Source organism: Kogia breviceps, chromosome 4 (genome assembly GCF_026419965.1).
Source record: "Kogia breviceps isolate mKogBre1 chromosome 4, mKogBre1 haplotype 1, whole genome shotgun sequence".
In the NCBI taxonomy this organism is placed as follows: domain Eukaryota; kingdom Metazoa; phylum Chordata; class Mammalia; order Artiodactyla; family Physeteridae; genus Kogia; species Kogia breviceps.
In genome coordinates, this window is record NC_081313.1 from 97775003 (window position 1) to 97787833 (window position 12831).

The 12831-nt window shown below is 35.6% G+C and overlaps 1 protein-coding gene across 2 annotated transcripts in view; it reads right to left on the minus strand.

Moving 5' to 3' along the window:
- The window catches only part of DTWD2 (DTW domain containing 2), a 133579-nt gene that overhangs the window by 94254 nt on the left and 26494 nt on the right, over positions 1–12831 (minus strand). For both annotated transcript variants that reach the window (XM_059063254.2, XM_059063256.2), the window contains exons 2-4: positions 9797–9887; positions 5712–5806; positions 2980–3172 (exon numbers count right to left, since the gene is read on the minus strand). In XM_059063254.2, coding sequence (XP_058919237.1) covers positions 2980–3172; positions 5712–5806; positions 9797–9887 — 379 coding nt within the window. The remainder of the gene's footprint in view (positions 1–2979; positions 3173–5711; positions 5807–9796; positions 9888–12831) is intronic.

The following is a 12831-nucleotide window of genomic DNA, read 5'->3' on the forward strand; positions in this document are numbered from 1 at the left end:
TTTCCATATACCTTTTTCAATATAAAATAGCCCGAGCATGCCAAAAATAAAAGCATAAAGTAAAACCACAAATAACAAACTCTAAAATAATGTAAACACTTTCATTGCTAAATAGAGAAGGTAGGGCTTCCCTGGTGGCGCAGTGGTTGGGAGTCCGCCTGCCGATGCAGGAGACACGGGTTCGTGCCCCGGTCCGGGAAGATCCCACATGCCGCGGAGCGGCTGGGCCCGTGAGCCATGGCCGCTGAGCCTGTGCGTCCGGAGCCTGTGCTCCGCAGCGGGAGAGGCCACAACAGTGAGAGGCCCGCATACCGCAAAAAAAAAATAAAATAAAATAAAATAAAATAAAAAATAAAATAAAAAAATAAATAGAGAAGGTAAATTTTTTATATTCATAGAACATGCTCAAAAATTTGCCATGTACTTACCCTGATAAAAATCATAAAATTATTCACAATATTGTTCACAATGTTATTTTATCATGATCCAACAAAATAAGAAATAAATTAAAATACCTACAAAAATGTTATAACACTTGAGAATTAAGAACTCTGATAATCCATGGGTAGAAAGAAACCAAAACAAATTACAAATTATATCAATGCTATAGATACAAAAACACATCAATCCAAAACTATAGGATACAATGACAATTATACTAAGAAGAAACATTACAGTCTTCTTTCCCTTTATTATTAAAGAAGGAACTCACTAATATTAATAAAGAAACATAGTACTCGTAGCACAAATCTTACAAAATCAGAAAAAATAATTTAGCTGAAAAAGGTAAAATAAATTGATCAAGGTAAAAGTTCAAACTAATGAAGTAAGAATAAAGTTTAATAGCCATTAAAACAATCTAAAGGCTAATACTTCCAAAAGCTCAATAAACAGGGAAACCTCTCTTGAGTCTGTTCATGGGGGGGGGAAGTGTGTGGGGGTGGGTGTGTGGGGGTGGGTGTGTGTGTGTGTGTATGATTAGGAAAAAAAAAAAGGGAAACATACAGAAGAAATTAAAACAAGTACTTAAGAATACATAGGGGGCTTCCCTGGTGGCACAGTGGTTGAGAGTCCGCCTGCCGATGCGGGGGACACAGGTTCGTGCCCCGGTCCGGGAGGATCCCACGTGCCGTGGAGCAGCTGGGCCCATGAGCCATGGCCGCTGAGCCTGCACATCCGGAGCCTGTGCTCCGCAACGGGAGAGGCCACGGCAGTGAGAGGCCCGCGTACCACACACACACAAAAAATATATATATATATATATAGGTATATGGCAAACAATTTGTTAACCCAAGGGAAAGGAATAATTCCCTAGAAAAGATAAACTATTAAAAACTGAAGCAAATAGAAGTAGAAAGCTTGAATAATTTTCATAAAGGAGTTTGAAAGAGGGTTTTAAAGTTACCATTTTAAAGAGACCAGTAGCCGGTGGCTTCACCATAGAGCTCCATGTAATTTTTGGTGGGGGGGGGGGGGGGGTAGGAGTTTATTAATTTATTTATTTATTTTTGCTGTGTTGGGTCTTTGTTTCTGTGCGAGGGCTTTCTCTAGTTGTGGCAAGTGGGGGCCACTCTTCATCGCAGTGTGCGGGCCTCTCACTATCACGGCCTCTCTCGTTGCGGAGCACAGGCTCCAGACGCGCAGGCTCAGTAGTTGTGGCTCACGGGCCTAGCTGTTCCGCGGCATGTAGGAATCCTCCCAGACCAGGGCTCGAACCCATGTCCCCTGCATTAGTAGGCAGATTCTCAACCACTGTGCCACTAGGGAAGCCCTCCATGTAATTTTTTTTGCAGTACAGGGGCTTCTCACTGTTGTGGCCTCTCCCGTTGCGGAGCACAGGCTCTGGAAGCGCAGGCTCAGCGGCCATGGCTCACGGGCCCAGCCACTCCGCAGCACGTGGGATCCTCCCGGACCGGGGCACAAACCCGCGTCTCCTGCATCGGCAGGCGGACTCCCAACCACTGCGCCACCAGGTAAGCCCCCTCCATGTAATTTTTAAGGAGCAAAACTATTACTTTTTTTTCTTCATTCACAATTTTTATTTCTTGCAGTGAACTTTTTATATCTTCAAAGTCAATTTGTCTTTAAAAAAATTAATACTTCTTACTCATTGTACAATCTGTCCCCCTCCCCCAAGGAAAAAAAATTCAAGGACGGAGTCATTTAGGGGGAAGTTGAAATAGCTACTATAGGTACGTGACAAAGGCTTCCCAGCCCACCATCCTGTACATATACAACAAGATGGCAGCACCTCAAGTTCACCTAAACAAAGTTAGGTTAACTATTATTTAAACTATTCCAAGCCATAGAAAAATATTAAAATCTCTCTTATTTATCTGGTGAAGTTACTATTATTTTAGTACCCAAATATTATAATAAAAGTACATAAAATATATAAATAATTTAAAGCCATTAAATAAAATATAAGCTTCTGTAATTTATCAAAAGGGTAGTACAATATGACCCAGTAGAGTTCATTCTAATAACACAAGAACAGTCCCACATTAGGAAATGTATCATCATCAATTACATCAACAAATTGAGGGATAAACCATATGATTTCATGAATGACAAAAAAAGTATTTCATAAAAACTCAGTCACACCTAATAAGAACAAAGTTATTTAGTAACCCAAAAATATTTAAACATAACACTTCTTAACAAAAACATTAATTCACATAGAAATAAATAATCTTTACACTGCTCTGATTAAATGTCTGAGAAACTTTTAATACAGCTAAATGCCTAAACTATGGTGTAATTTGATGGTAGGAATTGACAAAGAAGGACAAATTTGAAATTTTCTACGTATATATAAAACATACACACAAGCATATACATACCTCTGTACATACATTCGCATATCTAAACACCATCAAATTCATATATAAACGCATATGTGTGTCCTCTCACAGAAAATATATACACGTATAACTAACTATACGTTGGTATTTACTCTATGTTAAAATACTAGTTTACCTGTTTAGGCAGTCGGAACAAGGAATTCTTGTAGAAAATGTCCTTAGCCTGGCTCCATGTACCATCGATGATGATGATTGTGGAAGGATAAATAGGAGAATCTAATATAAATTCTTCCAAATTAGCAGCTTCAGCCCCTGGATATAATATTAATGTATCAGACATCCGACAAACAGTTGAAAGTTCAGGATCTCTAAAAGTTTAAAATAAAAGTCTTTATTAGCCTGGGGGGTGGGGGTGGAGTTTTATTATTCTTATTGAACTTCATTCAAAAATACACGTCAAAGCATTTTGGCACTAGAGATATAATAAAGAATGACACAGCCTCTGTCTGCAAGCAACAAAACAAACTTGAAGGGGAAGGAGACAAGTTAAAAGTCAAAGACAATAAATGGTGTAATCTTCAAACTATAATAATAAGTAGCATCTACAAAAATATACAGCCAATACCAGCTCTAACAACGTCCTTTTAGATTGGGATCAAGGTAAAGACACGGGCTTTCGCCACTCATAATATACATTGTATTGAAGGTCCCAGTTACTATAATAAGGCAAGAAAAAGAAATAAAAGGCATAAACATCAGAAAGGAAGAACTATAAATGACCCTATCTGCAGATAATGCTACTTATATAGAAAGTTCTAGGGAATCTACAAAACAATTTCTACAACTAACAAATAAATTTAGAAAGTCATAGTATGCAGGGTTAATATACAAAGCCCAACTGTTTTCTTATATACTAGTGGCAAAAAACTGAAAATAAGTATTTTTAAATTCCATCTACAAAGGATACTAAAAGTAGTAAGTCTCTTAATCATTCCCCCATGGTTACATCACATACTCTAGCAAAAACCTAAATCAATCATTCAGGACTTCCCTGGTGGTGCAGTGGTTAAGAATCCGCCTGCCACTGCAGGGGACATGGGTTCAAGCCCTGGTCAGGGTAGATCCCACATGCTGTGGAGAACTAAGCCAGTGCACCACAACTACTGAGCCTGTGCTCTAGAGCCCGTGAGCCACAACTACTGAGCCCACATGCCACAACTACTGAAGCCCGCACGCGTAGAGCCTATGCTCCACAGGAGAAGCCACTGCGGTGAGAAGCCTGCGCACCTCAACAAAGAGTAGCCCCCACTCGCCACAACTAGAGAAAGCCTGCATGCAGCAACAAAGACCCAATGCAGTCAAAAATAAATAAATAAAATAAATTTATAAAAATAAATAAATAAATCATTCAATTAGCAGATTAATATTAAGTCAATAATCTTAATCAGCTTTAGTTTAAAATCCATAAGTGAATAATAATTTACTGAGTAAGCACTATATTTGGTACCATCAAAAACACTAAACTTCATATCATAGGCTCAAAATGGGATAGGCTATTTAGAAAAATATCAAGTTTCTCATCCCCACGCACATCTGTGGAAGGGTTAGATAGCCAAATGTCAGGGACGACCCAGATAGTTTCCACTTCTACCACCATAGATGCTCACCATTTTTGCAATAAAATAACTGAGATCCAAGCTGGCAGATTATATATCCACATCTATCCAAGAATTACAGAGAAACTATTATAAAGAGCCTCTGTGTGAAAGAAGTGTCACAGTGTACATTATGTGGTTGCTCCCCATGTGAAGAGCTCTGGATGGTCCTTCCACTCCCAACAAAATGGTAGAATCTGCAACAGCAACACCAAGCCCAGAGCAAAGCTCACCTCTGGGGGACAAGGCAATACAAACTGTGCAGAAGAAAAATCTATGTGAGAAGAGAATGCCTAACCAATAGTTTCAGAGAAAGGAAAAAAATGATTTTATAAAGTTCTAACATGATGTTTTCATAATATAGAGCTAAAATAATAAAGGAAGGAAAAAGTTTGGTCAATTCCTTGGGCTTGGTGCTGTCACTAGTCTTACTTAGCATTTTCATACATGAACTGAAAAAGAAATCTCCGTATTTTCAAGAGAAATTAAATTTTGCATCTAAAAATATATTTAACTGTGTAGATAGGATCAAAGTAATTTGTGAAGGCTGTGAATAGGTAGAAAAGCAACACATATGCTTCAAAAGTAAGAAACAACTTGTAGAAAAATTTCAATATACATACAGTATATTATATATATTTATAATAATGGGTTCTGTAATAAAGTGTAAAATAAGATCCAAGAATATTACAGAACTGTCTGTGAAGATATCAACTAACAAACTGCTGCACATACTGGGCCTCATCAAAAAATATATATATTTTAAACATGACAAGAGAAGGCATTTTTTAAAAATATGGATGTGCCAATAACTGGAACACTAAATATAGTTCTAGTCACTGTACCTAAGGAAAGCCTTCATGGGCTAGAAATGAATATATGTTTATATAAATGTATATCATATATAATTGTAAAAGAAAAAGAAAGAAAAACATTAACTAAATCTAATACAAGTACCCTAACATCCTGAAATAAAATATCTTAACAAAAATGAAATACACAGGAAATATACATGCCTTTTAGGCTCAACATATATACCATGGAATTAGATAATGCTATGATTTGTTTATTCCATTTTGGTCTATTTTTGTTTATTTTTTGCTTATCTTGTATTATTTTGAGAGAGAAGGCAGAAATTAAACTTTTTAACCATTTCCAATGTACCATGTTTTAGGTCTAATAGATAACTTGAAGGAAACCATTTTTAAAGTACAAAAAGAATTCATTTAAATTGCCCTAAAAGTTAATTTACCTTTCCTCACTGAAGCGACGACCAATCTTGATTTTACACTTATCTTGGGGGAGACATGCTGCTAGCAGAGGAACTGTCCGCAACACCTTGTTTTCCTGTAATTAAAAAATTAATTAAACTGTAGATTCTAATTAAATAAACATGCTTTTAAAACTTTTTGATAAACATCTGATTCACAGCATTATGTATAATTTTCACAAGTCTTTTACTACAGACCACAGTTTAATAAAAAGAGCTATAGTTTCTCTGACTTATCAGTATTAAATATAATACAAGTGTATATTTTTATTCTATTTGGGTGTGTTTACATGTTTACTGATCAAAAAGGATAACATTAATCTAAATAATAAAGATTATGAAAAATGTAAATTTCTGTTTAACTAAATTGAATCATTTATTCTGACAAACTTTTTATTTAACTAGTAATTACATTTTGTAGTATGTCAACCTGAAGATAACTGCCTAGATATTTATGCCCCAAAAGCAAGGAAGTGCTCAAAAAAAACAAAACAATAGGGCATATCAAAGGGACACAGAAGTCAATCTTAAAGAGCACCCAGTGGAACAACTTGAGCAACAAAATAACAGTATTTGGATTATAACCCAAAGTATAAAATAAATACAGAGTCTAGACTGATATAAATAAATGATTGAATAAATAAATGGGAGAGAAGTGACAAATCTTCCTCATAGAAGAATTCCAAGTAATAAACATAAACTCTCCCCTCTCCAGGAGGTGGAGTTTAATCTCTCCCTCCTACTTGAGTGTGGGCTGGATTTATGGCCTCCCTTCCAAGGAATAAAGTATGGAAAGAGAAAAAAATTATAACTTTAGTGTGAAGAAAGCTGGTGACCATTTCTGTAAATTGCATTAACTATCATCATAGTTAATGTTCACCATAAATCAGTGTTTTTTTTTCCAACGTCCTAACTTCCAACACTAAAAACCACCTTTCTGGTTGCCACAAGAATTCCATTCTTAATCCTAGTAAAGTCAGGTGCTTAGCTATTCTGCTTTAGCCTCATACTTTTCTTGGTTATTTTGGTCTATAGTGCTCAGTCACTGCCTGGCTCTTCTCCACTGGCCCATCTGGGAATGTCATCCTTGATCAAATAAGTGACAGAGGCCCTCTCTAATCAGTTTACTTACATAGAGCCCAATGTTATCTTTATCAGTTTATATGATCCTGCATATATATGTCCTCACAGTAAATAACTTGTGTCTGTAAAAAAAGACAATGTACTAAAGGAATATCAAATATTACTTTCTTTTAGGAATATCAGAGTTATTTAGCAAATTAATATACAAAATAATAAAGTTATATAAGAATTTATAAAAGTAATTAAAAATAAATTTATAATTACATTTTTTACATTTAAACAGAAACCAAAAGTATTGTAGTAACAGTATTCAACAAACACACACATAGATATACCCTCAGGGACATTTTTGTGTTTACCTCTTTCACCCCTGGGTCTTGGAAGTATTGATTAAAATAACATGTAAAAGGTAAATTTACAGATGCTGAGAGTAGTTAAACTGATCTACCTAATAAAAAGTTCAAAAAGGAAACAGAAGAGTCAGAATTTGCTGGGATTTTAACTAAAAAGATCATGTAGCAGGCTGGCACTCTGAGGAAGCCTGAAAACAACAATTTGGAGCAGCTCCTATGATGAATGGGACTAGCAGGAGATAGGTGAGAGGGAAGTTTCAGGACATTTTCCAGTGTCTCATACTGTTTTCTTCCCTCCTTACCATCACTACTGAGACTTCGACACATAATTAAATCACTTTCCAAACTTTTGTCAAAGTAACACATGTATAATAGTCAAATTAAATGGTGACTAAAGATTTGTTATGTTCCCAGATACACCCCCCAATACTACTTCCTAGAGGCAATCACTTTAACTCTTCTAGCTATTTCTTCCAGTAATGTCCATATTTCTATATATGTCTTGCTATTTCTTATCAATTTTAGATATTATCTACAAACTACCATTTATTATCATAATAGCTAACTTTAACATATATAATTCTAAGTGCACTTTATATATTATTCATTTACTATGCACCACAAACAAGTAATGAAGTATATTTTTTATTATGTCCATTTCACTAATGACAAAACTGAAGCACAGAGAGGTTAATTATCTTGCCCAGGGTTACAGAGTTTACAGAGCTGTTAAGGATTTAAACTCCTGAGCCTTACTCTTAACTACAGCATTCTATAAATACAGCCTCTCATAATAAATGAAAATTTAGCTTTCTTACAACACTCCTTACCCTTACATCTTCTAATATTTTTAGTTAAATCAATAAACAGTATTTACATTATTAATGCCTACATATACGTTGTTCACAAAAGGCCAAGCAATTTAACACAACGTTTCTTTCTTGTAAAGTTTTTTGTTATTCTTGAGATAACTGTTTTGTTTTCATCCTTAAGTAATTCTCTATATGCATATACCTACTCTTTGAAATGCTCCATCATATCACCTCCATTTCATCCACTCCATCAAGTCTTCTTTTCTCAAAGCCCCCTCCTAGAGCCTATCCAAATGATTTTCAATCATTTTTTAGGGGAAGTCATCAATTTGGCCTATTCTTTTATTGAAAACAGTATGCTGAGATTAAGCACAAGGCAGCGAAGTATGACTGACTTAGATTAAGATTGTAAAGTTCCTAGGAACTTTAAGGAAAAACAATATGGATGTACTTGTACATACAGAAAACACATTTATAGCACACACAATTATGGATGAATCATCTAAACTGTGAATTAACTATGAAGGAAGGAAGGAAGGGAAGGAGGGAGAGAAGGAGGAGAAAGTGGGGGAGCGGGTGTGGAGGACAAGGGAGGAATGAAGAAAAAAAGGAACAAATAAGAGATATGAAAACATTAAAACTGCCACAAATCAATGAAAACACCTACATTTTAAAAGCCATCTTATGTCTGGAACCATAAAACAATGAAAAGGCCCCATACTATGTACAAGGCAAAATGAAAACAGCACACTCATCATCAAAAATCAAGTTTTAGCCACAACTGTTATGGCCAGTAAGCTATCATTTTATGTAAATTTGAGCTGCACCGTGTTGTAAGTTTAAACACAGTAAAATAATGCTAGTGATTAAAGTGTCACAATCCGGACAAAAACATGTTGTTAACACTGAAAAATAAAAGGTTGCCCAACAAATGAAATATTTAACAATTTGCAATAAAAGAATAATTGCTTTATCATTTGGAAAAGGAAAGTGACAGATTAATATCCTTTAATGTCTTTGTTAAAGTTTTCAAGTGGTATACACCTCAGAAATTTAAGAAAAAAATTATTCCTCCTTCAAAAGCCTGGAAGAGTTTTAACTTCAGTTTACACTAAACCCATTTTTGTACCATGCATCAACTAGTTTGGTATTGATGATAATTTCTGGTTTTCTATGATCTCCTTCCCTCCTCTCTTCATTACTGCAGTTAATCAAGAGTTACTAACATACATACATACTAGCACATGCATAAGTCTCACCAACATATGAAATTATTAACTAAAATGTCTTTCTATACAATACGTACACATATTTTTATATATTTATTTATATATATGTATAAAATATACATATTTGTTCTATTCACTTAAAAAAGTAAAAAATTTATTTTACGCATTCATTTTATAACACTAAAATACTGAGCATTACCTCTGCCCTAACAAGAAAAGACATCAAAGGATACAAGCTACGACCAAAATTTAAAAAGCAATAATTTCTTAGCTCGCTACTCACAAAAATCTCATTTTTTCCTCTATACAAAATTGTTGGAGTTCTAAATTTCTATATATTCAATATTCATTATACAATTCAGTAATGTACTTTTTATGAAATAACACATTTTTTGTCTGTCTATAAAGCATATGATACTATACTATCATATAATATATAAAAGAAACTATTTTTTCCCAAAGAGAAAGCATTTATCACCAATTTATTTTCAAAAATGCTGAAGAGCTGAAAGGGATGAGTATGTTCATCTGTATGTTTTCTCTTGTATCCTAATACTCTATCTGAAATTGTGTATTTTATAACATCTTACCTCTGCTGGATGCTGAATTATGTACAAGTGGGTAGAGATGTGTAGAGGATGAACTGGTAGAAACGGACACAAACACACTTTCTGAGGTCGGCTAAAGGGCAGAAAAAAATGAAAACCTGTATGTTTAAAATAAAATTATATACCAATAACCTAAAATTTGAACATAATCTAGAACATTATGAACATTTGAACATTATATAGATTTGCTAAAGCTGCATTCTTTTAAAATGATACCAAGAATGAATTTGATCAATCATATTTTCAATATGAGAATTTGAAAAAAACCTCAAGTAAATTTTTTACCATCCATATAGATCAAAGTACCTCAAAAAATCTTGCCTTAATTATCTTCAATGGAAGAATACTCATAAGTCACCACCATGGTCTTTTTATTCGTGAAGAAACACTTCTAATAATTTGCATTCCAAATCAAGAACAGATCTCAGGTCAAAGAGAAACCTGGCAACTGATCTAAATCATCTGAAGTTGGAGAGAACAAAATGATGATAAAATATTAGAATATAATTACCACCTAGAAGAGAGTTCTAATCAAACTTAGCCATCAGTCAACATGGAGAGCTTACCAATTATGAGAAGAAACCCAAACGGGCCACCAAAGTGTTTTTGGCTAGAATTATATCCACAGAACGCCAGTCTATCCATTTGTTTTCCCTTTTGTTATTGTTTACTTTGTTGTTTTTGTATTACTTACTTTTTAGTGCTTTACTATTGTTTCAAAAATATTTATTACAAAATTCAGATGGAATAAAAGGGTATACTTCTCATCTCAGTCCTCCAGCATGGTGCATTCTCTTCCTTAAGGACAACCAGTGATTAGTTTCTTGTGTGTCCTTCCAAAGGTATTGAAGGAATATACATGGACAGTTTACCATTATATCCTATATTTAATATGTGTGCTTATAATATGAAATTCAACAAACGGCCAAATACAGTATATGATGGAAGTAAATTTTCACAATGGATCACTATTATATGCAGATGTTACATGCCATTACAATAGTATACAAGTGAATGTTATATTAAAGGGAATTCCCAACAGCATACTTACTACTAGAAAACTGATCACTATCAACTGTTTCCTCAATTTTACTTATGTCGAGTTATAGCCTAAGGTAAGAAATACTTATATTAATAAAACACAGTGTGATTAAATTGGTTCAATTATATCTACCACCTCATTCTGCAAGAAACTGTCAAACCTTTGCTCCTGCTGAAGAAATCATCTAGATAATATCTTACGCAGAAGTAGAAATGTATTATACAACATGACCCCACTTGCCCTCTCCACCACTGAACCCAGAGTGGATGATTAACCAAAGGAAAATCAATATACTTGCTTTCCAGTGATGTCTGAAATGATTCCGTGTGACTACTCAGTCCTACAATGGGTTCCTTCTCAGGAATGTGAGCAGATTTATAGGAATGGAGAGTCTTTCAGCGGTCCCAAGAAGACCACTTAAACATAAGTAAATACAGGAGCAGTGACTGATGGAAGTACGTATACTGACAAACAGATCAAGGGCTGCAATTAGAAAGACTTTCCCATTCAATAGGAGGAGGAAGAGAATGAGATACAGTAGAATTCTAAAAGTTTAAGTTTCTGATTTTTTTAATAAATTTTTTTAATGTGGACCATTTTTTTAAAGTCTTTATTGAATTTGTTACAACACTGCTTCTGCTTTATGTTCTGGTCCCTTGGCCCCGAGGCATGTGGGATCTTAGCTCCCCAACCAGGGATTGAACCCACAACCCCTGCATTGGAAGGCAAAGTCTTAACCACTGGACTGTCGGGGAAGTCCCTAAGTGTGTGAATTTTTTATATGAAACTCTGCATATGACTGCAATGCATGATAAGATGTCAGTAAAATTCTTTTTTTTGCAGTACGCGGGCCTCTCACAGTTGCGACCTCTCCCGTTGCGGAGCACAGGCTCCGGACACGCAGGCTCAGCAGCCATGGCTCACGGGCCCAGCCGCTCCGCGGCATGTGGGATCTTCCCAGACCGGGGCACGAACCCCGTGTCCCCTGCATCGGCAGGCGGGCTCTCAACCACAGCGCCACCAGGGAAGCCCTAAATTCTGATTTTTTAAAAATGGCTTCATCTGATCTTAAATTACATTTTATAAAAGAATTTTACTGGGCTTCCCTGGTGGCGCTGTGGTTGAGAGCCCGCCTGCCGATGCAGGGGACACGGGGTTCGTGCCCCGGTCTGGGAAGATCCCACATGCCGCGGAGCGGCTGGGCCCGTGAGCCATGGCTGCTGAGCCTGCGTGTCCGGAGCCTGTGCTCCGCAACGGGAGAGGTCGCAACTGTGAGAGGCCCGCGTACTGCAAAAATAAATAAATAAATAAATAAATAAATAAATAAACAAGTAGGACTACATCAAACTAAAAAGCTTCTGCACAGAAACAGAAACTATCAACAAAATGAAATGACAACCAACAGACTGGGAGAAAATATTTGAAAATCATATATCTCATAAGGGGATATAAAGAACTCAAACAACTCAAGAGTAAAAAAAAAAACCAAACAATCCAAATGAAAAATGGGCATAGAATCTGAACAGACATTTCTCTAAAGAAGATATACAGATGGCCAACAGGTACATGAAAAGACGCTCTACATCATTAATCATCAGGGAAATGCAAACCAAAACCACAATGAGATATCACCTCACATTTATTAGAATGGCTACTGTTAAGGAGAATAGCAATAAATGCTGGAGAAGGTGTGGAGATAAGGGAACCCTCCTACACTGTTGGTGCAAATATAAATTGGTGCAGCCACTATGGAAAACAGTATGGAGATTCCTTAAAAAATTAAAAATAGAACCACTGTATGATCCAGCAATTCCCCTTCTGGATATTTATCTAAAGAAAATGAAAACACTAAATCAAAAAGATATCTGCATTCCCATGTTCAGTGCAGAATTATTTATAACAGCCAAGATATGGAAACAAAGTGTCTATCAGTGGGTGAATGGGTAAAGAAATTGTGATATATATGCAATGGAAT